Source organism: Coregonus lavaretus, assembly GCF_964263955.1.
Source record: "Coregonus lavaretus genome assembly, chromosome: 3".
NCBI classification, from domain to species: Eukaryota; Metazoa; Chordata; class Actinopteri; order Salmoniformes; family Salmonidae; genus Coregonus; species Coregonus lavaretus.
The window spans coordinates 55,487,720-55,513,227 of record NC_139990.1 but is presented as its reverse complement, the minus strand read 5'-3'; the positions used below and the strand labels follow the sequence as shown (position 1 = coordinate 55,513,227).

Genomic DNA, 25,508 nt, shown 5'->3' with positions numbered 1-25,508 from the left:
ATTCAGAGGGTGAATGGGCAAGACAAAATATTTAAGTGCCTTTTGAACAGGGTATGGTAGTAGTTGCCAGGCGCACCGGTTTGAGTGTGTCAAGAACTGCAACGCTGCTGGGTTTTTCACGCTCAACAGTTTCCCGTGTGTATCAAGAATGGTCCACCACCCAATGAACATCCAGCCAACTTGACACAACTGTGGGAAGCATTGGAGTCAACATGGGCCAGCATCCCTATGGAATGGTTTCGACACCTTGTAGAGTCCATGGCCCGACAAATTGAGGCTGAAAAGGGGTGCAACTCAATAGTAGGAAGGTGTTCCTAATGTTTTGTACACTCAGTGTACACTATATCTCTCTCTTGGAATAGAAGTGCTTGCAAAATGACCACAGTATTTTCATCAATTTACAGTGTGCGGTCAGGAACCATTATCAGATTTCCTCTGACAGTTTCATAACATTATCAGCTACAGTGTTATATCTGCTGCATCCAGACAACAATTCAGAACAGCGACCAGCCAGCCATTATTTGAATATTACTTGAACAGGAGACTACACTCATCTCGGCAAAAAAATTAATCTTGTTGTTTTGGAAAAGGAGGGAAGCGCCCTCTACCAAATTATGGCTCAGCGAAGTGGCAAAAACTGTACACTTAGAAAGAATTAGATATATTCTGAACAATAAATTATCAACATTTGATCAAATCTGGCAGCCTTTCCTCTCTTACCTGGACCAGTCGGTGCTGTGAATTTGTACTTTTTAACGCACTCTCAATTGTCATATTTATATACACCTTTGGGCAGCGTGTGCTGGCCCCGACACTCGAGCAGTCGGGAGGGGAATAGGGTGGAATGGGGGGGGGGGATAAAGGGGGGTATAAGTGGGGGGGTTACATCTACCCTTTTTCTTTCTACCTGTCCCTGTTCTGTATGTCGTGTTTTGTAATATTTGTTTTATGTCCAGAACTCTGGGTCTTGTTGTTCATGTCTGTTCTCTTATGTTTAGATCAGAACTGTACACATGTCTTTCATACCTATACACCATTCTTGTGTGTGTTCAATAAAAAATATTTGAACAGAACAGGAGACTACTGTACATTGTTGTTCCACTTACAGAGAACGGCCAGGGTGACAACAGGGGAGCTCTCCTGTCCGTGTTGGTTCCAGGCCGTGCAGGAGTACTGTCCTCCGTTCTGTGAGCGGACGCTGGAGAAGGAGAGGTTCTGTGTTGACCCTTTGGCCCAAGTCTGACTCCCCATGATCTTGAACCAGGCGTAGCGGTCCACTGGGGGGTGGGCCTTGCTGCTGCAGCTCAGGTTGACAGAGTAGCCTTCCTTGATGTCTCCTGCTGGACTGACCAACACCTTGGTGCTCTTTGGAGTGTCTGGACAACAAAACAATACATTATTGTTATGATGTATTCGTTTGGCAGAGTATTAACGTAAATTGCAGGTACGAAAAGTAGAGTTATGCTGTGACAATTTAAGAAGTCAAAATGCCCTTGTCAACACTCTTAGTCATGAGACGTTCTAAATCTGGACATTGTGGAAAGTGAACTGTAACTTCCTGTTGTAGGCCTTGTGACAAATGATGCCCCCATAGTTGCCAAAATAAACATATTACCCAATCATGATTGGCCCAGACTACCCTCACAGACAGTGTCATGAACTACTGGCAGTTTGGCACTTGGTCATGTGAAAAATGAATAGATGTTAAATCTTTACAACAGTAATATACATTTTGTTTCTATAGAAGGCAATAACGTAATATTACATTTTAGTCATTTAGCAGACGCTCTTATCCAGAGCGAGTGCATACATTTTTCATACTTAAGGCTTGACCATATAACAATCACTAGTTATACAGTAATTGTTGTATTGACCATAGAACTAGAATTCTAATTCAATGGTATCAACTGCTTCCAAAACCGTACCGCAAGCAATGCGTGTCAATGCTCAGACCGAGCGTCAGGGCTCTTAACAAAACTCCCACGTACTGGAGACACCTTCGTCCAATGACTCCCATGTGTAATGCAATGGGACTGAGAGTCATGACCAAGGGCTAATGTTAGACACCAAATAAGCACTGATAATGTATAGACATGTATAGATACCAACAACCAGGCCCTTACATGTGACATTGAGCAGGACTGGTTTGGACCTCTCTGTACCAAGTGGGTTGCGTACCACACAGAAGTACTCTCCCCGGTCGGTGTGGGACACCCTCTTCAGGTGGAGCTGGGGTCTGAAGCTGTCTGGAATGCTGCCACTCTCCCTGTCCTTAAACCAGGCATAGCTCTCCACCGCCGGAGCCCCACTGCTGCTGCAGGTCATAGTCACAGAGCCCCCCTCCACTACCACACCCATGGGACTCACCTCAATCACTGTGGAACGAGGAGCATCTAGGGTGAGATAGGGAGAGTTGGGGAGAGTGAATGGGGAGAGAGAGAGGGGAAGAGAATGGAAAGAAGAAAAGGAAATAGGAAGATGGATAGGAGAGACAGAGAGAGATAGAAAAGTAAATACTAACTGAATCCTATAAGGTCATGAAAATTCAAATGTCAAATCAAAATTCAGTAGTTACTGAGTAATCACACATAAACACTACTCACGTCCCAGAGCCAAGGCCAGCGGCGGAGACTGGACATTCTGTGGGGGGATTGGGCGACAGGTGTAGGCACCAGCGTGCTGGCTGTCAAAGTTGTAGATGGTCAGCCACTTTTCAGGTGATCCCAGGTTGATGCCGTTCCTGTAGAGCGCAAGACTCCTCCCTGCTGCAGCACAGCCTCTGGCTATACAGCCCAGGTACACTGTCTCTCCTGACCCAAACATGTTGGCTGTCCTCGCAGGATGGACCTGAACCTGAAGCTCTGGGAACAACACAGACAGAGAGGAATCTGGGACAGCATTCAACGAATATGACTCTGTTTAATTTACCTAATATTATATACCTATGTGGTTTGACGTAAGGCGTTGATATAGCCTGAACAGCTGTGTGTATTAGAGACAGTTACTGTGTCCTTCCTGGAATAATTGTGGCTCGGAGAAGCATGTATCACAGTGAACGTGGTAAATGTCAATGGAAATGCTCCATGACATACTACAATGTATGCATTTCAAGCACAGATTAACATGGAGATGTAATCTTATAGAGATGTAATCAAATGAACCAAAATTACAAAAGTTGTTTTGATATGCAGGTTAGATGACTGACCTGTGACAGAGAGCGAGACGGTGTCCGGGGAGGTCCATCGTCCCTGTGGGTGGTCTGTCTCAAACCTGAAGTGGTACTGTCCAGCATCGCCGAGCTTCACATTGGTGATCTGGATCCCACAGCTTTTATGGCTGCCTGTATACTTTGTCCTTCCTCTATAAGACATGCTAACCAAGCTGGAGTCAGAGTGGTGGGCAAACTCCCTCCGACCAGAGACCCTGAACCACATCACCCTCCTGACAGTGTGTCCTGATGGGTAGTCATACCAACAGGGGAGAGTGACAGTGGTCCCAGCCCAGACACAGATCTCTCTCCTGGTGAAGGATATGGTCCACTTACTACCCCCAGAGCCTGGAAGAAAACACAAACATTACTGATGAAGCCAATAATGTGTGCTGCCTGCTGCTGATTGCCTGTCTGACAGATCAATACCATATAAATAACCTGTGTGCAATGCAAGGACACCTGGGTAACTTCAGAAGTATAAGCACAGAAATAGGCTATAGGCTACTGAAGTGCCAGTTAATCAAATGCCAGTAACTACGGTGCAATAAGTTGTGTTATGCGGTTACCTGGTAAAGCAGTGAGGATGACGCTCAATGCAAGCGCAACTGTCAACATGTCTCAGCACGAGCCCTACAAAGTCAAATTCAACCAGAGTCAGAGAGTGAAAATGGATACGAGTGAACAGAAGGAATGAAAGCAACGATCAGCATCAACATAATTTTGACCCACCTCGCCAGGTGTCCTTGTCCTCGTCTCTCACAGAGTAGCCAGGGATGTCAGTCGGTGTCTTTTATTATGAGGACGCAGGTCGCGGACTTTGTTTGGGAGGCTGACCTAACCTAGGATAAGATAGAAGAGTAGGCGGAAACGGGTCAGTCTTGAGTCTCTGTCCATCACCTCTAACCCTGTCGAATCATGCTCCTGCCCAGCTCTCCTCAACAACCCGCCTTTGCTCCGACTATGCAACCTGGACTCAGTGGTAGACGTAACAAAGTAAACGAAAACCAGCTCACTAAATGAGTACATTAGGTTTGGTATGGTATGTATTCATTTGTGGTTGTACATCATCCATTTTATATTATATGTTACGAATTATGATATGTTACGAATTACAATTTATATGATATGTTACAAATTGCAATTTTGCACAATATGTTTTTACAAATTTGCAATATGTATGTTACGAATTCCAATTTGTTGTGGCTAACATTAGCTAGGTGGCTAACTCTAACATTAGCTAGGTGGCTAACATAAGCTAGGTAAGTGGTTAGGGTTAAGGGTTAAGGTTAGGGTTAAGGTGTAGTGCTGCCGGAGTATAGAGGAGAGGCGCTCCCTCACTTTTTGCAATTTGAGAATACATGGAGCTGGTAAAAGTATTTCTGGAAAATTAATTCTGATAAATTCTAAATGAATTCGATTTAATTCCCAGTAAAATTCTGTGACAAACCAAATAAATATGTATAACAGCCTAGAGGTAGGTAAATGGTGGTTTCTTCCCTGTCTTCTCTATGGTGTTGTCGAGAATTATGAAGAAATATAGGCTATGTTTGTTTACTGCAGAGGCCTGTCGGATGCTTGACCACTTTGGCCAATCAGAACATTGAAAAAAATCTAAAATCACAGTGAGTCTGCCTCGATTTTCATAAGACTCCAAGGACCCCCTCTTGCGCAGTGCAACCCAGAACGATATGTGACCACTATATGTTTGTATTTACATTTGGCTATAGCCTACAAATAGCTATACCACATAGTCACACGCCTATTAGGCTAAAGGCCTACTGAAAGATAATTATTGTTTGTTCCTGAACTGGCCAAATGGCAGAGCTATGTTTCAGCTATCCTCCAGCACCACAGGTTGGTTTAACGTCTTTAACATAATTGTGCGATCCTGGCGGTGTCCTTTCAACACCATGAAAGGCTCTCCAATCGCTTAAAATGCCATCTCATCAAGATCTGTTGCCTATGCCTAATGGTCATACTCATCACTTATTAATATTATTATTACAAATAGAAGATTATCACTTCTCACGATGGTGCTCGTTTAGTAGTTAGATCAAAGCTGAATCAATGTCTAGCAAGATCACATAATTATGAATTTGCATTTTACATAACAGAACAGAATATAATACTATAGCATAGTAGGCCTATAATGTTACTGTTACACAAAGAATACCTCCTCATTTCTAATGAGATTTTAGAATAGATAGTTGAAGCTGAATAGTCCCCCAAAAATTATAATGTGTCCAAACCCAACAGAGTGCGTCACTAGGCAGGATATATATATATTGATTGAAACAAAATACAAGAAAGGCTAATAGTTTATTAACACCATATGCTCTATTTCACTTAGAAACAGTAATTCAAGAAGATCGAAATGCATACTCCCATGAAACTGATTGAGATCAATCAAATGATTGGCATGGAGAAGCAGTTAGGATGTTTCACTGGTAAAACATGAAGAATTATCATTCACGATTGACAGAGATGATTTGATGGTATTAAAAATAGAAAATGTTCTTGAAACAATATGTGTGGGCATAGCCAGATGTTGCAATTGGAGGATGCATTTTATGCATATTCTATAATGATAGGCTATTCAATTGGCTACATCTGTCAGTACAAACTTTGATTGAGGAAATTATTACATAATTTACATTTTATTTTTGTGCTCCCTCACCTAACAAAATAGCACGACACCACCGGTTAAGATTAGGGTTATGATTTAGGTTAAAGGGTTAAGGTTAGGGGTAGGGGAAGGGTTAGCTAACATGTTAAATAGTTGCAAAGTAGCTAAAAGGTAGTAAGTAGTTGCTAATTAGTTCAAATGCTAAAGTTGTCCATCGGTTGCTAGACGTTTGTGTTATACTTTTGTAACCATACCAAACTTAACATACTAATTTCAGTGTACCAGATTTTTGTTTACTATGTGGTGACTAGTCTATGAGACCAGCCTGGTCTATTAATCTATTAAGTGAAACTTTACTCCGGTTCCAGTGACTGCGCAGTCAAATATCGCAGCGCAATCAATTTCCTGCTGCTGACACGCGATCCATTGTTTACAACTCACCAACCCTACATTAAGGGCAAATATGTGACTAACAGAGGTGTCTTTGTTTTGATGAGATATGTTACTTGATTATACAACCTACGTAAATATGTCAGTATTAGAAAGATGCAATTAATTCAAGATTTAAACACATCTGAAGTAGGTCTAAAAATGTGGTGCAAGGAATTTCATTCATCAAAAAGTTTTGTTAATGTTTATTTTAGATATGGAGACATGTTTTAGTTGTGAATAAAAGCAATGCACAATACATTTGATATGTAGCCGCCTAACCAATACAATAAACAGCGACGAGCTCCTAAATCTTTTTATTTTATTTTATTTAAAATAATTGAGGGACACATCCTAGTCTGGTTGACACCTAACTCGAAGTCCTCCGTGTCAGCCAGACTAACACATTCCAGGCATAGGCAATTATTAATAGTCCCATTCATATTAATTTCTTATTATTTTCAAAGAGGATGTACAGTATTTTTTTTCTTCACATTATTATGAATTGACCACAACCCTGGTGTTAGGTGAGTAAGGGACTCCAGCTTATGACTAACAGGGAGCAGACAGAAAATCAACTGACAATATCTCCTGGAAGTTTTTCATCCCAGTTGACTAATAGTTTTTCAGATCATATGACTAATATTAATAATAGGCAATATCCGTGGAGACTGCTGAGGGGAGGACAGCTCATAAAAAAGTCTGGAACGGAGCTAATGGAATGGCATCAAACACATAGAAACCATGTGTTTGAAACCATTCCACCTACCCGGCTCCAGCCATTACCACGAGCCCGTCCTCCCCAATTAAGGTGCCACCAACATCCTGTGGGCAATATTAATGGGGCTTCCATAAACTGTTTCTGGCAATATACAAATGATGTGCTTATGAAACATATAATAAAATAACCCTATTATTCAACTGAAATTATTTAATTATGTCAAATAAAACAGATGTATAATGCAATAAAATTGCATGTAAATAATACAAAAACAACACTATAAAAGGTACCCTATTAATCAAACAAACAGGTAAATGTATGTAAAATATATACAATATCTCTTGAATGTGTCTTATGCTATTCTATTAACTGTACAATTAGACAGACACACAAAAGTTGAAAGATAACAGTAAGGAGATGAGTATGAATATAAATCCCAGATGTGCAAAGTTCCGTCCTTGTCAGATTTAAGCACCAGGCAGCATGATACATGCAGTCCTGTCCAAAAATGTAGTCTCATTTCCGAAACTGTTGGAGATCACTGTACACGTCTGACTGAATTCCATGCAGCTCCTACAACAGTAAAGGCAAAAATAAAACAATTCAACAGGGAAAGAATCATAAGAGTATCACACCAGCCATTAACAGTTACTCCATGTAAATGTACATTCTGTATGCTTTGAGGCCTTTGCTCTACTATGGTTAGTGCCTCTGTACCTGGTAGGGAGACTCTGTGATTTCTACTGTCTTCCTCTTTGATGCTGTGAGTGTTTTCCCTTTACCTGAAGAGAGATGGCAAACAGGAGGGGTTAGGGATGGGTGGAGGATGCAAGCAAGCAAGTGCGCACACACACACACACACACACACACCTCTCACCCTCCAGTCGGGACTCTTGTTGACGCCTCTTCTTCCGGAAGGTAGCAAAACAGAACACGGCTAGCGCGATGAGGAGGGTCAGGATGATGTCACAGGCGATGATGCCCACCACTGCCCCCATGTCTATCTGATAGCAGTGGCCACAGTCTGGAGAGAGAGAGCGTTCTGCTTACTGACCATAGTCAAAACATGAGTTTTGGCACAAGAGTTTTGGGATATAGGATGAGTTGAAATAGTATAAAGAGTGGTTAAAGTTAAGCACTTGGTCTCAATTATTACAAAAATCGTTTATGTTATCAACAGCAGCCAAATACCTTGTTCTCCTTCAGCAGGACCTGAAAGAAAAGAGAGATCAAGGATCAAGAAAGAAAATAGCAATATAAGTGAAGGGATTGGTAATTCACTTAAAAAGCAGACAACAGAACATGTACTGTATAATATCTCTTGAATGACTCCTATGCAGGTGAAAAAACTCTGTAAAAAGGACACTTCTTCTTTTTGGGTAGATTTCTTGGAAATTCACCCCCAGTATACACATACCAACTCACACAAACATACACTTCAAAAAGTCAACATATAGACTCTATTTCAGCTATAATTATAATTTGTTTAGTCAAACTAATTCTAACACTAGATATGTGTTCTTTAGAAAATATTAACTACTGACTTACACACATCAAAATCTAAAACACAAAATACAAGCAGGAAGAAAAACATGGTCATAAAAAACAAACACATTCATCAGTAATAAGGTCCTCAATCAGCTTTCTGAATTGCCCTAGAGGCACCAGAACATCAAATTTAAGAACATTTTGAAGATTGTTCCACAAATACCTAACTCAGTAGAGATCAAAGGGATTTCCAGAGATAGCCATCGATGAGACCAGGTGTGGTAACTTCTATGTCTATAGTTTAGTAATGATGTTTGGTACAGTGGGACTTTTTGTCAAAGGGCTTTATAAATGAAACCATAGTAATGTATCAACATACGTGACATCAAAGAGGGCCAACCATCTTTCCAGTAGAGAATGCAGTGATTAGTACTAAAATTGTCGCCCGTAATAAAGCGCAGTGCGCTATGATACACTGCATCTAATTGCTTCAATGAAGTGGCAGCTACGTTCGTATAGATGATGTCGCCATAGTCTAGGACCGATAGGAACGTCGACTGAATAATCTGCTTTTCACTATTTAGCGAGAGGCAGGACCTATTTCTGTCTTTCTATTCTCAGCTTCTTAACTATAGTGAACAAAAATATAAACGCAACATGTAAAGTGTTTCATGAGCTGAAATAAAAGATCCCAGAAATGTTCCATACACACAGAAAAGCTTATTTTTCTCAAATGTACATCCCTGTTAGTGAGCATTTCTTCTTTGCCAAGATAATCAATCCACCTGACAGGTGTGGCATATCAAGAAGCTGATTAATCAGCATGATCATTACACAGGTGCACCTTGTGCTTGGGATAATAAAAGGCCACTCTAAAGTGTGCAGTTTTGTCACAGATGTCTCAAGTTTTGAGGGAGCGTGCAATTGGTATGCTGACTGCAGGAATGTCCAACAGAGCTGTTGCCAGATAATTTAATGTTAATTTCTCCACCATAAGCCGCCTCCATAATTGTTTTAGAGAATTTAAAGTAAAAAGTACAGGATCCAGAATCGACCCCTGCGGGACACCTTTCATAATATCCAGGAAACCTGATTTAACACCATCAGTAGATATACATTGAGCTCTGTCAAATAATTTTTAAACCAGTTACATTCAGCCTAGTCTAGGCCAATTGAGGAAAGCCTCTGACTTAGCAGTGAGTGATCAACAGTATCGAAAGCCTTTGACAGGTCATTGAAGAGGACAGCACAATGTTGACTTTTATCCACACAGTTAACCACATAATTTACAACTAGGGATGCCTCTATAAAGCCTCTGACTTCCCAACCACAGTCCTGTTATTCCTATGATACATATTATGTTGTGTAGAGAAACTCTATTATCAGAATCATCACTAACGAAGACTATTTAAAAACAGGTAAACTCAGTAACTTGAAAACATAACGGTCAAGGGTAACACTTGATCAGTAACACGTCAACTAACTATTTACTAACCCTAACCCTAGACCTAACCTTAACCCTTATCCTAACCTTAAACTTACCCCTTACCCTAACCCTTATTCTAAACCTAACCATAACCTTAGCATGCAGTTACTTATCAACAGATAGTTTGTCGACAATATGACCACATGTAGAGCCACTTACCAAACATTCCTTTCAGGGAAGCCACGATACAGAAGGCCTTGCCCATTTTTAGCTTGGTCCTACTAGGGAGATGAGAGGTCTAAGGCTCCGGGTCCCTGTGCTTTGTCCAAGGTAATCTGTCCCCAATGACTCTGTGGTAGAGCCAGCAAAACAGACAAGGTAGTATGTAAACCGTAGGAGTGTTAGAGACAGTGGTCTGTGTGTCCGGTAACTGTGTGTCTGTGTGTGAGAGAGCGAAGGGGGAGCAGACTGACTAGGAAGCCAGTGAGTGAGTTTCTGTTTCTGCCCCTGTGATGTCATGTCCACATGAGTGTTGAACTGTCTGTCTCTACACACGTCAGCTCACACAGTTTGATAACATTCATGTCGTTTTGAGAAGACAAGCCATTGTCAGTGGCTCAAATATTAAAAACCACTCTCCCAGTATAACTTTTTCACCCTCCTGAAGTACTTCTATTCATTTAGATTTATACTTAAAGCAGCAATCAGCAGTTGAAACAATAACAAAAAAATCCTCCCTGCCTGTTTCAGCAAAAAGCTGAGGGATGCGGCTGGAGAACCACTCAAATTCATAGACATTGCTATGGATGCAAGGACTGACAAGCCAGGATATAAAAATGATAGTTTTGACTATGTTTTGAGGCTATATAGTGTTCTATTAGTAGCAGCTACTGTTACTGTATTGTAATGTATACCAATATTGTCTTCATACAATGCTGGTATAGTCTGCCATTTCTGGGGGCCAGTGAGGCAGGCATGTGTCTAAACCCATTTCTTAAAAATACAAACGGAACCTAATATCCCTGAATGGTAGGTCAGGCCAATACCAGAGAAGTCAGTAAGTGGTTTTACTTCTGACTTTTAGTGGTTAGACTCACACCAGCTCAGGAAATCACCTAGCCTATCAACATGAGGAGAAGCCTCTACACACCTCATACATTACTGTGATGGGTCAACTGAACACTTTGTGAGCTTCACTTTTCAGATTTTTTCAGTGAATCAATTAACAGTTCAAATCAACAGTTTAGAGAAAATGGAAAGGACAGAGACACATTTTTAGACAAATATTGACATTCATCATAGACATTTATTTGTCATCCTACAGTGTTATCTGACAGATAAAGAACCCAGATCTCAGCAGACAGTGTTGTCCTCTTCTGCTAATTGTGGACGACGGATGTCAGCTTCGCTATTTGTTTCTGACAAAGGCCTTGCTTATTACCATGGCGCCCACACTAGACCTTTTCCGCTCAGCGTCCTGCAGATCGGCAGTTTTTTCTTCTTTCTAATATGACCTGTGGTTTTCTGTAGGCTGTGGTTCCCAACACCTGACAGCAGCTCTAGCCAAGCCTGGTTCTCTCAACCACAAGTTCATCTGAAATGATAGCTTACCCTGTCGGCACAATAAACACCTCCCTACATTAGGGACTTAAAGTAGCCTAGCTATAAAAGATACAGTGGATGGAAATCAACGGTCAACTCAGAGTCAACATTTCAGAGTGTACCACAGAGACAAACATCATACAATATCATACCAGGGGCAGAGGGATGTCCATGGCACTTTACATTCAAAGTGCTTTTAGCTCAGAGTTGAGTAGGGAAACTACTATAGGCCTACACACTGGACATTCATAAAAACAATTTCTATGGCGCTGGTCAAAAAGGATCTCAGGCAACAACATTGTTATTTTAGGATGAGGGATGTAGGGAAATTCCGTGTACACTCATTCACATATAGCATGCTTCTTCTTCTCAAATCTATATTTATGATTAAAATACAAAATCACAGAGATGTTCCTACTGCTTTTTTCTACATGCTTAAGATTTTTGAGTATATTATTATTGAACTGGGCATTACATTTTTTGTTTGTTTATTTGATCATTTTAAAACAAGGTACATACACAAAATTATGCACTTGATTAAGAATCATCGAGGATAAACTCAAAAAAGTCTGCGACTTATTTCCATTGTGGTCCACAGACGGGACACATTATGAAACAAGGACAGTGTGTGAGACAGAGAGAGAAAAAGAGAGAGAGAGAGAGAGAGAGAGAGAGAGAGAGAGAGAGAGAGATCAGACAGATGGTTCAGAGATACAAAGTGTCTGAGAACCAAGTGTAGTGTGTGTGGGCCTCTTTGACTTGGTCAGTATTAAACCTCATAGGAGACATGGACAGGACAGATGACCATCTAAACCACATACATAATACTCTACACAGGCTTATCGTGGCTTTGAGCCTCCTGTACATCTTTATACTAACTTGGTCAACACAAAGTTGTGTACGTGTTTTACCTTTTTATTTGAGTAAATCTTGAAATAATTCAAATTTCAGTGTGATTTCTTACTTCTGAATGTGTAGATTTGAGTTTTCACCAGGAGGTGGCAGGGAATAGCAGTTCATTGAGACACTTCAAATCACTGGAATGTCTTGACAGACATGATGAAAAACTAGATCGCACAGTATATACAAATATATATTCTGGTGCTTTCTGAGGATTCTTAGATTTTGCAGTTTGCCCTGACATTCATGTAGACTTCATCAGCTAGAGATATATATATATATATATATATATATATATATATATATATATATATATATATATATATATAGAGAGAGAGAGAGAGAGAGATTGAAATTGAAATTGAAATTGAATTGAATTGAATTGAATTGAGAGAGAGAGAGCTCTCAAACATATTCTTACATACAAAATACTAGTGATATTTAATGATTTACAGTTGACTGATGGTAATTGATTATGTTTTTTAAGCACTTAATAAACAGTACATGTGTTACAGAGTCTAAGGGGTTAACTTGAATATTATAGAGCTGTTCAAATTCTAGAATGAGGATACAAGGGAAGCAACAGAATCTTGGCAGGGATGCAGGAACCATGACAAGAAAAGGGGGAAGTTAAACTTTCATAAGTATAATACTGTGACCTATAATATTGCTCATAGTGGGCATAGGACAGAGGCCCATGATCCAATGGAAGCAGTAGAGAAATATTATGTTCATGAAAAAACTCTGCATGGCACTTTACCCCTCTCTTTTCGACGTCTGCGTCGGCTGGCACAGTGGTATGTGACAATGACAATGGCAATGGTCAGGATCACGTCTCCAACGATGATGCCAGCCATGGTGCCAGGCTCGATCCTGTAGCAGGACGGGTTATCTGGTAGAGGTGGGTGAATAATAGAGAAAATAGATGAGAGGGGACAGAGGACAAGAGTGGGATGGGTGAAAAGGAATAGGAAATATGATTATTTTGGTCTCCAGTGTGTGAAAAATATAGAATTTGTGTCTCTCAGTCCTGATGTTATGATATGTGTTAATCATGATACATACTTGTACCTGGATCAGCCACAACCTTTTCTTGAGGAGACAAATGAGAAAGAGATCATTATCAGTGTAATTCTATTATACACTGAGTGTAAAAAACATTTAGAACACCTGCTATTTCCATGACAGACTGACCAGCTGAATACAGGTGAAACCTATGATCCTTTATTGATGTCACTTGTTAAATCCACTTCAATCAGTGTAGATGAAGGGGAGGAGAAAGTTTAACCCCTAAGGTCAAATCCACGCCCAGCAGAAATCCAATTAGCATAATAAAAACATCTCCAAAAAAAACATCAGTTAAAGCTAGAGATATCCATTTTTTTTTTTTGCATTGGATTCGTCTTAATCCACCACCTCAGCCTATGTTGCACTTCTGCATTTGCGGTGAAAGGTGCGAGCTAGAGCGGTGTATGTCAGACCATGAGACATCCCGAAAATTGGACTTCTCACAAAATCGTCAGTAGCGTCCGAACAGTTTGGTCTACAAACAATTATGAACCCTCTATGGAAAGAAGAGACTCTGTTCTCTGTTTTGCTCTACGACCCCCACAAGTGGGACTCGTCTGAGGTCGGGACAGCCGATCTGCCAACTTCTGTCTGTAGCGTCCGAACAGTTTGGGCTACACACTAGTATGACCCCTCTGTGGAACGGTGAGACTCTCACAAATACGCACAAGTCAGTTGTTTTGTTCTAGGATGCCCACAGGCCTCACAATGACTTGTCTGAAATTCCCCCGGTACCAGTTGAAAACATTTATGGAAGTACAGTCGTGGTCAAAAGTTTTGAGAATGACACAAATACTAATTTTCACAAAGTCTGCTGCCTCAGTTTTGATGATGGCAATTTGCATATACTCCAGAATGTCATGAAGAGTGATCAGATGAATTGCAATTAATTGCAAAGTCCCTCTTTGCCATGAGAATGAACATAATCCCAAAAAAACATTTCCACTGCATTTCAGCCCTGCCACAAAAGGACCAGCTGCCATCATGTCAGTGATTCTCTCGTTAACACAGGTGAGAGTGTTGACGAGGACAAGGCTAGAGATCACTCTGTCATGCTGATTGAGTTGGAATAACAGACTGGAAGCTTTAAAAGGAGGGTGGTGCTTGAAATCATTGTTCTTCCTCTGTTAACCATGGTTACCTGCAAGGAAATGCATTCTGTCATCATTGCTTTGCACAAAAAGGGCTTCACAGGCAAGGATATTGCTGCTAGTAAGATTGCATCTAAATCAACCATTTATCGGATCATCAAGAACTTCAAGGAGAGAGGTTCAATTGTTGTGAAGAAGGTGTCAGGGCGCCCAAGAAAGTCCAGCAAGCGCCAGGACCGTCTCCTAAAGTTGATTCAGCTGCGGGATCGGGGCACCACCAGTGCAGAGCTTGCTCAGGAATGGCAGCAGGCAGGTGTGAGTGCATCTGGACGCACAGTGAGGCAAATACTTTTGGAGGATGGCCTGGTGTCAAGAAGGGCAGCAAAGAAGCCACTTCTCTCCAGGAAAAACATCAGGGAGAGACTGATATTCTGCAAAAGGTACAGGGATTGGACTGCTGAGGACTGGGGTAAAGTAACTTTCCGATAGTTTGGGGCATCCGGAAAACACCTTGTCCGGAGAAGACAAGGTGAGCGCTACCATCAGTCCTGTGTCATGCCAACAGTAAAGCATCCAGAGACCATTCATGTGTGGGGTTGCTTCTCAGCCAAGGGAGTGGGCTCACTCACATTTTTGCCTAAGAACACAGCCATGAATAAAGAATGGTACCAACACATCCTCCGAGAGCAACTTCTCCCAACCATCCAAGAACAGTTTGGTGACGAACAATGCCTTTTTCAGCATGATGGAGCACCTTGCCATAAGGCAAAGTGATAACTAAGTGGCTCGGGGAACAAAACCTCGACATTTTGGGTCCAAGGCCAGGAAACTCCCCAGACCTTAATCCCATTGAGAACTTGTGGTCGATCCTCAAGAGGCGGGTGGACAAACAAAAACCCACAAATTCGGACAAACTCCAAGCATTGATTATGCAAGAATGGGCTGCCATCAGTCAGGATGTGGCCCAGAAGTTAATTGACAGCATGCCAGGGCGGATTGCAGAGGTCTTGAAAAAGAAGGGTCAACACTGCAAATATTGACTCTTTGCATAAACTTAATGTAATTGTCAATAAAAGCCGTTGACACTTATGGAATGCTTGTAATTATACTTCAGTATACTATAGTAACATCTGACAAAAATATCTTATAACACTGAAGCAGCGAACTTTGTGAAGACCAATACTTGTGTCATTCTCAAAACTTTTGACCATGACTGTACAGTATCAGTCAAATGTTTGGACACACCTACTCATTCCAGGGTTTTTCTATATTTTTGCTATTTTCTACATTGTAGAATAATAGTGAAGACATCAAAACTATGAAATAACATATGGAATCATGTAGTAACCAAAAAAGTCAAAATATACTTTACATTTGAGATTCTTCAAATTAGCCACCCTTTGCCTTGATGACAGCTTTGCACACATTCTCTCAACCAGCTTCATGAGGTAGTCACCTGGAATGCATTTCAATTAACAGGTGTTTCTTGTTAAAAGTTAATTTTAGGAAAAATGCATTTGAGCCAATCAGTTGTTGTGACAAGGTAGGGTTGGTATACAGAAGATAGCCCTATTTGGTAAAAGACCAAGTCCATATTATGGCAAGAACAGCTCAAATAAGCAAAGAGAAATAACAGTCCATCATTACTTTAAGACATGAAGGTCAGTGAATCTGGTAAATGTCAAGAACTTTGAAAGTTTCTTCAAGTGTAATCGCAAAAACCATCAAACCCTATGATGAAACTGGCTCTCATGAGGACCGCCACAAGAAAGGAAGACCCAGAGTTACCTCTGCTGCAGTGGATAAGTTCATTAGAGTTATCAGCTTCAGAAATTGCAGCCCAAATAAATGCTTCACAGAGTTCAAGTAACAGACACATCTCAACATCAACTGTTCAGAGGAGACTGTGTGAATCAGGCCTTCATGGTCGAATTGCTGCAAAGAAACCACTACTAAAGGACAAGAAACACAAGCAATGGACATTAGACCGGTGGAAATCTGTCCTTTGGTCTGATGAGTCAAAATTTGAGATTTTTGGTTCCAACCGCCGTGTCTTTATGAGATGCAGAGTAGGTGAATGGATGATATCCGCATGTGTGGTTCCCACCGTGAAGCATGGAGGAGGTGGTGTGATGGTGCTTTGCTGGTGACACTGTCAGTGATGTATTTAGAATTCAAGGTACACTTAACCAGCATGGATACCACAGCATTCTGCAGTGAAACACCATCCCTTCTGGTTTGCATTTAGTGGGACTATCATTTGTTTTTCAACAGGACAATGACCCAACACACCTCCAGGCTGTGTAAGGGCTCTTTGACCAAGAAGGAGAGTGATGGAGTGCTGCATCAGATGACCTGGCCTCCACAATCCCCCGACCTCAACCCAATTGAGATGGTTTGGGATGAGTTGGACCGCAGAATGAAGGAAAAGCAGCCAACAAGTGCTCAGCATATGTGGGAACTCCTTCAAGACTGTTGGAAAAGCAATCCAGATGAAGCTGGTTGAGAGAAGGCCAAGAGTATGCAAAGCTGTCATCAAGGCAAAGGGTGGCTACTTTGAATAATCTAAATTCTAAAATATATTTAGATTTGTTAAACACTTTTTTGGTTATTACATGATTCCATATGTGTTATTTCATAGTTTGGATGTCTTCACTATTATTATACAATGTAGAAAATAGTAAAAATAAAGAAAAACCCTTGAATGAGTAGGTGTGTCCAACCTTTTTTATACTGGTACTATATATATGAAGACTGTTTAGTACCAAAAATAAAGAGTTAAATAAAGTTTTTAAAACACAACAATTAAAATGCTACCTTCTTGTCGAACATCTCATTCAAAAAGCATGGGCATTAACCTGGAGTTTGTCCCCCCTTTGCTGCTATAACAGGCTCCACTCTTCTGGGAAGGCTTTCCACTAAATGTTGGAACATTGCTGTGGGGACTTGCTTCCATTCAGCCACAAAAGCGTCAGTGAGGTCGGGCACTGATGTTGGGTGATTAGGCTTGGCTTGCAGTTGCCATTCCATTTAATCCGAAAGGTGTATGATGGAGTTGAGGTCAGGGCTCTGTGCAGGCAAGTCAAGTTCTTCCACACTGATCTCGACAAACCATTTCTGTATGGACCTCGCTTTATGCACGGGGGCATTGTCACGCCCTGGCTCTGGGGACTATTATGTGTTGAGCCAGGGTGTTAGTTTCTATGTTTAGTGTTCTATGTTCTTGTTCTAGTTCATGTGTTTCTATGCTGGCCGGGGTGGTTCCCAATCAGAGGCAGCTGTGGCTTGTTGTCTCTGATTGGGAACCATACTTAGGCAGCCTGTTTTGCACTTGTCTTTTGTGGGATCTTGTTCCGTGTAGGTTTGTGTTAATGACCGAGGACTTTACGTTTCGTTTTGTTGTTTTGTTATTGTTAATAGTACTCAATAAAAGATGTACGCATTTCACGCTGCGCCTTGGTCCACTCATTACGACGAGCGTGACAGAAGATCCCACCATAACAGGACCAAGCAGCGTGTCCAGGAGCAGACAGCCTGGACTTGGGAGGAGATCTTGGACGTGCAGGGATCCTGGACTTGGGAGGAAATCCAGGCCGGAATGGATCGCCGTCCGTGGGAGGAGACGGTGGAGGCGCGCCATAGAGATGAGCAGCAGCACCAACCGTGCCGACGTCGGACACGCAAGAGGCAACCCCAATAAAATTTTTTGGGGGGGCACACGGCATGGACGACGGGGCTGCTGGAGGCAGCTACAGGGCGAGTTTGTGGATTAGGAGAGGAGGCCACCGGGTTTGGGGGGCTGGAAGGGAGGTTGGCGGAGCCTAGAGGTAGAGCAGAGCCAACTCCCCGTACTCAGGCTAGGCAGCGTGAGACTGGGCAGGTTCCAAGGTATGCGGAGCTGCGTACTGTGCCGCGAGTGGTCCGGCACAGTCCTGTACGTCCTGTGCTAGCACCACGCACGTGTCGTGCTAAGGTGGGCATGCAGCCAGGACGGAGTGTGCCGGCTCAACGCTCGTGGCCTCCAGTACCCCTCCTCGGTCCCGGATATCCTGCGCCAGTGCCACGTGCTGTAGTGCCAGTACGAGTACACAGCCCTGTACATCCTGTGCTGATGCCTCACACAGAGTGTGTAAAAATAGGCATTCAGCCAGGACGGGTTGTGTCAGCTCTTCGCTCCAGACCTCCAGTCCGTCTCCACAGCCCGGTCCGGCCTGTTCCTATTCCCCGCACCAAGCCTGTGGTGCGCGTCGCCAGCCCGGCCCGGCCTGTTCCTGTTCCCCGCACCAAGCCTGTGGTGCGCGTCGCCAGCCCGGCCCGGCCTGTTCCTGCCCCTCGCACCAAGCCAGTGGTGCGTGTTCCCAGTCCGGCCCGACCCGTTCCTGCCCCTCGCACCAAGCCAGTGGTGCGCGTCGCCAGCCCGGCCCAGCCTGTTCCTGCCCCTCGCACCAAGCCAGTGGTGCACGTCGCCAGCCCGGCCCGGCCTGTTCCTGCCCCTCGCACCAAGCCTGTGGTGCGCGTCGCCAGCCCGGCCCGGCCTGTTCCTGCCCCTCGCACCAAGCCAGTGGTGCGCGTCGCCAGCCCGGCCCGGCCTGTTCCTGCCCCTCGCACCAAGCCTGTGGTGCGCGTCGTCAGCCCGGTCCGGCCCGTTCCTGCTCCCCGCACCAAGCCAGTGGTGCGCGTCGTCAGCCCGGTCCGGCCCGTCCCTGCTCCCCGCACCAAGCCAGTGGTGCGCGTCGTCAGCCCGGTTCGGCCCGTTCCTGCTCCCCGCACCAAGCCAGTGGTGCGCGTCGTCAGCCCGGTCCGGCCCGTTCCTGCTCCCCGCACCAAGCCAGTGGTGCGCGTCGCCAGCCCGGCCCGGCCTGTTCCTGCTCCCCGCACCAAGCCAGTGGTGCGCGTCGTCAGTCCGGCACAGCCCGTGCTTGTTCCACCGGTGCCTGGTCAGGTACCGGTCAGCTGCTCCACACCGGAGCCTAAGCAATCCGCTCCACCGATGTCCAGTCCAGCTCCAGCCAGCAGGGCCAGACCAGACCAGGGGCGCTACGGGGGTTTGCTAGAGAGTGGTGGTCACGCCCGGAGCCGGATCCGCCTCCGAGGCGGAATGCCCACCCGGCCCCTCCCCTGTTGGGTTTAGTTGGCGCGGTCGCAGTCCGCGCCTTTGGGGGAGGGGGTACTGTCACGCCCTGGCTCTGGGGACTATTATATGTTGAGCCAGGGTGTTAGTTTCTATGTTTAGTGTTCTATGTTCTTGTTCTAGTTCATGTGTTTCTATGTTGGCCGGGGTGGTTCCCAATCAGAGGCAGCTGTGGCTTGTTGTCTCTGATTGGGAACCATACTTAGGCAGCCTGTTTTGCACTTGTCTTTTGTGGGATCTTGTTCCGTGTAGGTTTGTGTTTATGACCGAGGACTTCACGTTTCGTTTTGTTGTTTTGTTATTGTTAATAGTACTCAATAAAAGATGTACGCATTTCACGCTGCGCCTTGGTCCACTCATTACGACGAGCGTGACAGGCATTGTCATGCTGAAACAGAAAAGGGCCTTCCCCAAACTGTTTCCACAAAGTTGGAAGCACAGAATCGTCTAGAATGTCATTGTATGCTTTAGTGTTAAGATTTCCCTTCACTGGAGCTAAGGGGCCTAGCCCAAACCATGAAAAACAGCCCCAGACCGTTATTCCTCCTCCACCAATCTTTACAGTTGGCACTATGCATTCGGGCAGGTGGCATTCTCCTGGCATCCGCCAAACCCAGATTCGTCCATCGGACTGCCAGATGGTGAAGCGTTATTCATCACTCCAGAGAACGCGCTTCCACTGCTCCAGAGTCCAATGGCGGCAAGCTTTACACCACTCCAGCCGACGCTTGGCATTGCCATGGTGATCTTAGGCTTGTGTTTGGCTGCTCAGCCATGGAAACCCATTTCATGAAGCTCCCGACGAACAGTTATTGTGCTGACGTTTCTTCCAGAGGCAGTTTGGAACTCGGTAGTGAGTGTTGCAACCGATGACAGATGATTTGTACACGCCACACGCTTCAGCACTTGGCAGTCCCGTTCTGTGAGCTTGTGTGGCCTACCACTTTGCAGCTGAGCCGTTGTTGCTCCTAGATGTTTCCAGTTCACAATAACTGCACTTGCAGTTGACCGGGGCAGCTCTAGCAGGGCAGAAATTTGACTAACTGACTTGTTGGAAAGATGGCATCCTATGACGGTGCCATGTTGAAAGTCACTGAGCTCTTCAGTACGGGCCATTCTACAGCTAATGTTTCTCTATGGAGATTGCATGGCTGTGTGCTCGTTTTTATACACCTTTCACCAACGGGTGTGGCTGAAATAGCCGAATCCACTAACTTGAAGGGGTGTCCACATAATTCTGGCCATGTAGTGTATCTCTCAGATATAGGACAGACACTTCAGACCAAACTTCACTTTGATTTTTTTTGGGGGACTATCTGTTGTTCCATGTAGTGACTGTTATTCAATGCGTTTGTATGATCTAATAGCAGTAAAGCCCAAAATAATTGTTCATTAAATAATTTATTCATATTTTGGGGGGGATACTTCAAGGGGTCTTAAAATTCTAAATCAAAAGGGGGCAGTGCAACTCAATATTAGGAGGTGTTCCTAATGTTTGATATACTCAGTGTATACTGTACACATATAGCTTCAGTAAAAACAATGTTTCCTATTTCACTAGAATGTCTGAGGGTGAGAAGCCTACATGTAGAACACCAATAGAGGCTGCAGTTTAGTTTCTGTTTAACTAAACTGCTTTGTGGTCTTATTTTCCTGTGTGGGACCACCTTGTATGTTTGCAAGGGTGCAGGCACACGCATGCACACACACACACACACGCACACACACACATTATATATACAGTGGGGAAAAAAAGTATTTAGTCAGCCACCAATTGTGCAAGTTCTCCCACTTAAAAAGATGAGAGAGGCCTGTAATTTTCATCATAGGTACACGTCAACTATGACAGACAAAATGAGAAAATAAAATCCAGAAAATCACATTGTAGGATTTTTTATGAATTTATTTGCAAATTATGGTGGAAAATAAGTATTTGGTCAATAACAAACAAGCAAGATTTCTGGCTCTCACAGACCTGTAACTTCTTCTTTAAGAGGCTCCTCTGTCCTCCACTCGTTACCTGTATTAATGACACCTGTTTGAACTTGTTATCAGTATAAAATACACCTGTCCACAACCTCAAACAGTCACACTCCAAACTCCACTATGGCCAAGACCAAAGAGCTGTCAAAGGACACCAGAAACAAAATTGTAGACCTGCACCAGGCTGGGAAGACTGAATCTGCAATAAGTAAGCAGCTTGGTTTGAAGAAATCAACTGTGGGAGCAATTATTAGGAAATGGAAGACATACAAGACCACTGATAATCTCCCTCGATCTGGGGCTCCACGCAAGATCTCACCCCGTGGGGTCAAAATGATCACAAGAACGGTGAGCAAAAATCCCAGAACCACACGGGGGGACCTAGTGAATGACCTGCAGAGAGCTGGGACCAAAGTAACAAAGCCTACCATCAGTAACACACTACACCGCCAGGGACTCAAATCCTGCAGTGCCAGACGTGTCCCCCTGCTTAAGCCAGTACATGTCCAGGCCCGTCTGAAGTTTGCTAGAGTGCATTTGGATGATCCAGAAGAGGATTGGGAGAATGTCATATGGTCAGATGAAACCAAAATAGAACTTTTTGGTAAAAACTCAACTCTTCGTGTTTGGATGACAAAGAATGCTGAGTTGCATCCAAAGAACACCATACCTACTGTGAAGCATGGGGGTGGAAACATCATGCTTTGTGGCTGTTTTTTTGCAAAGGGACCAGGACGACTGATCCGTGTAAAGGAAAGAATGAATGGGGCCATGTATCGTGAGATTTTGAGTGAAAACCTCCTTCCATCAGCAAGGGTATTGAAGATGAAACGTGGCTGGGTTTTTCAGCATGACAATGATCCCAAACACACCGCCCGGGCAACGAAGGAGTTGCTTCGTAAGAAGCATTTCAAGGTCCTGGAGTGGCCTAGCCAGTCTCCAGATCTCAACCCCATAGAAAATCTTTGGAGGGAATTGAATGTCCGTGTTGCCCAGCGACAGCCCCAAAACATCACTGCTCTAGAGGATATCTGCTTGGAGGAATGGGCCAAAATACCAGCTACAGTGTGTGAAAACCTTGTGAAGACTTACAGAAAACATTTGACCTGTGTCATTGCCAACAAAGTGTCACGCCCTGGCTCTGGGGACACTTGTATGTTGAGCCAGGGTGTGCGTTTCATTTGTTTATCTAGTAGTTGCATTTCTATGTTGGCCAGATTGGTTCCCAATCAGAGGCAACGAGTGTCAGCTGGTGCTGGTTGTCTCTGATTGGGAACCATATTTATACAGGCTGTTTTCCCACAGTTGTTGTGGGATCTTGTTCTAGTTGGTTTGTGTTAGACCGTTGACTGTCACGTTATCGTTTTTGTTCGTGTTATCCTTCAGAGTTAATAAATATGTTTGCATTCAACGCTGCGCATTGGTCCTCTGTTTCCGACGATCGTGACAGAAGATCCCACCAAAACTGGACCAAGCAGCGTGTCCAGGAGCCATCGCCAGGGGAATTGCTAGCAGATCTCCGTGGCAGCCTCGACTGGGTCAAGCCTAGTGAAGAGCAGAGAGGGTGGACTTGGGAACAGTGGAGGAAGAGTCTCGACTGGGTCAAGCCAAATGAAGAGCAGAATGGCTGGAGTTGGAAGCAGAAGAGCGAGAGTTGGGCGAGAACTATAGAGGCCTGGCCCACGGGGAGGAGAGACCCCCAGACATTTTTTAGGGGGGGGGGGGGCTCACGCCGTGGACGACGGGGCAGCAGGAGGCCGCGATGGAGCGGTCCAGCGGGTGTGCAGAGGAGGCCGCCAGGTTAAGGGGGCCACTGGTCACAGAGGAGAGGGAAAGTGTGGAGGCACGGTGAGAGGTACTGGGGTGTGTTACCAGTCCGGTCCGGCCCGTTCCTGATCCCTGCATAGGGCCAGTGGTGTGTGTCCCCAGTACGGTCCGGCCTGTTCCTGTACCTCGCATCGAGCCTGTGGTGCGCGTCGCCAGCCCGGCCCGGCCTGTTCCTGCTCCCCGCACCGAGCCTATGGTGCGCGTCGCCAGCCCGGCCCGGCCTGTTCCTGCCCCCCGCACCGAGCCTATGGTGCGCGTCGCCAGCCCGGCCCGGCCTGTTCCTGCTCCCCGCACCGAGCCTATGGTGCGCGTCGCCAGCCCGGTCCGGCCCGCTCCTGCTCCCCACACCAAGCCAGTGGTGTGCGTCGTCAGTCCGGCACGGCCCGTGCCTGTTCCCCACACCAAGCCAGTGGTGTGCGTCGCCAGCCCGGTCCGGTCCGCTCCTGCTCCCCACACCAAGCCAGTGGTGTGCGTCGTCAGTCCGGCACGGCCCGTGCCTGTTCCCCACACCAAGCCAGTGGTGTGCGTCGCCAGTCCGGTCCGGCCCGCTCCTGCTCCCCGCACCAAGCCTATGGTACGCGTCGTCAGTCCGGCACGGCCCGTGCCTGTTCCACCGGTGCCTGGTCCGGCACCGGTCAGCTGCTTCACGCCGGAGCTAGAGCAATCCGCTCCACCAGTGTGCAGTCCAGCTCCGGTCAGCGGGGCCAGACCGGACCAGGGGTACTTTGGGGGGTTGGAGAGGGAGTGGGGATCAGGCCCGGAGCCTGATCCGCCGCCAAGGCGGAGTGCCCACCCGGTCCCTCCCCTGTGGTATTTAGTTGACGTGGTCGGAGTCCGCGCCTTTAGGGGGGGGGTACTGTCACGCCCTGGCTCTGGGGACACTTGTATGTTGAGCCAGGGTGTGCGTTTCATTTGTTTATCTAGTAGTTGCATTTCTATGTTGGCCAGATTGGTTCCCAATTAGAGGCAACGAGTGTCAGCTGGTGCTGGTTGTCTCTGATTGGGAACCATATTTATACAGGCTGTTTTCCCACAGTTGTTGTGGGATCTTGTTCTAGTTGGTTTGTGTTAGACCGTTGACTGTCACGTTATCGTTTTTGTTCGTGTTATCCTTCAGAGTTAATAAATATGTTTGCATTCAACGCTGCGCATTGGTCCTCTGTTCCCGACGATCGTGACACAAAGGGTATATAACAAAGTATTGAGAAACTTTTGTTATTGACCAAATACTTATTTTCCACCATAATTTGCAAATAAATTCATTAAAAATCCTACAATGTGATTTTCTGGATTTTTTTTTCTCATTTTGTCTGTCATAGTTGACATGTACCTATGATGAAAATTACAGGCCTCTCTCATCTCTTTAAGTGGGAGAACTTGCACAATTGGTGGCTGACTAAATACTTTTTTTCCCCACTGTATATATATATATACATACACACACATCAATTCAGATAGGGTTGTGAATATAGGTGTGAACGTTCATCACATCACTTACCACAGAGGCAAAGGAAGAGAACCATCAGCAATGCTGCATTGTCTGCCATTTTCTGTGATTACCACCGTACAATATACAATACCATTAACATCATTTGGGTCTGCATTTAACAACACAATATCCCTATGGAGAAATGTAAAGTCACCACACAAGAAGACATTTGGTTTATTGAAGCATCAATGTTTACACCAACATTATATGAGCTGCATGGGTTTCACGTGGGAACACAAACTACTCTGAATCCCTGGTTGTTGTATTGGTTCCCTTGCGTCCACCTTGTCAATAAACAGAAGGCATACACATCTGACTGCCATTTCAGTGGAACAGAAGTAGAACAGCTTGACTCTAAACTTTTTTCCACAGAAAATGTCCTTCGGAAAGGTCACCTACATAAGAATGAGTCACATATGGTTGTGGGTGTTCATTAAAAAAGTTTCAGTGTATTTGCAATTGTGAAGATAGGACTGGCTGATAAAAAGTTGTATATTCCTCCCAAAAAATAACAGT

At 44.5% G+C, this 25,508-nt stretch overlaps 2 protein-coding genes and 1 long non-coding RNA gene across 3 annotated transcripts; all 3 read right to left on the bottom strand.

Annotated features, from left to right (window-relative positions):
• Nucleotides 1–1,080: 1,080 nt before the first annotated feature.
• LOC311108089 (sialoadhesin-like) lies at nt 1,081–3,826 on the bottom strand (the record flags this gene model as incomplete). Its single annotated transcript, XM_084150730.1, has 5 exons — nt 1,081–1,376; nt 2,124–2,393; nt 2,604–2,861; nt 3,206–3,556; nt 3,778–3,826. The coding sequence occupies 5 exons, from the start codon at nt 3,824–3,826 to the stop codon at nt 1,081–1,083; spliced, it is 1,224 nt and encodes a 407-aa protein (XP_084006856.1).
• Nucleotides 3,827–7,384: 3,558 nt separating this feature from the next.
• Nucleotides 7,385–10,166, bottom strand: LOC311116432 (TYRO protein tyrosine kinase-binding protein-like; the record flags this gene model as incomplete). The annotated part of the gene is made up of 5 exons (XM_084157414.1): nt 7,385–7,560; nt 7,705–7,769; nt 7,865–8,011; nt 8,179–8,199; nt 10,121–10,166. The coding sequence occupies 5 exons, from the start codon at nt 10,164–10,166 to the stop codon at nt 7,504–7,506; spliced, it is 336 nt and encodes a 111-aa protein (XP_084013540.1). The 3' UTR covers nt 7,385–7,503.
• Nucleotides 10,167–13,245: 3,079 nt separating this feature from the next.
• On the bottom strand, nt 13,246–25,072 carry LOC311116476. Its single transcript, XR_014611427.1, has 3 exons — nt 25,002–25,072; nt 13,475–13,495; nt 13,246–13,295 (listed from the first exon to the last, which is right to left on the bottom strand). It is a non-coding gene; the product is annotated as an uncharacterized lncRNA (long non-coding RNA).
• Nucleotides 25,073–25,508: the final 436 nt, after the last annotated feature.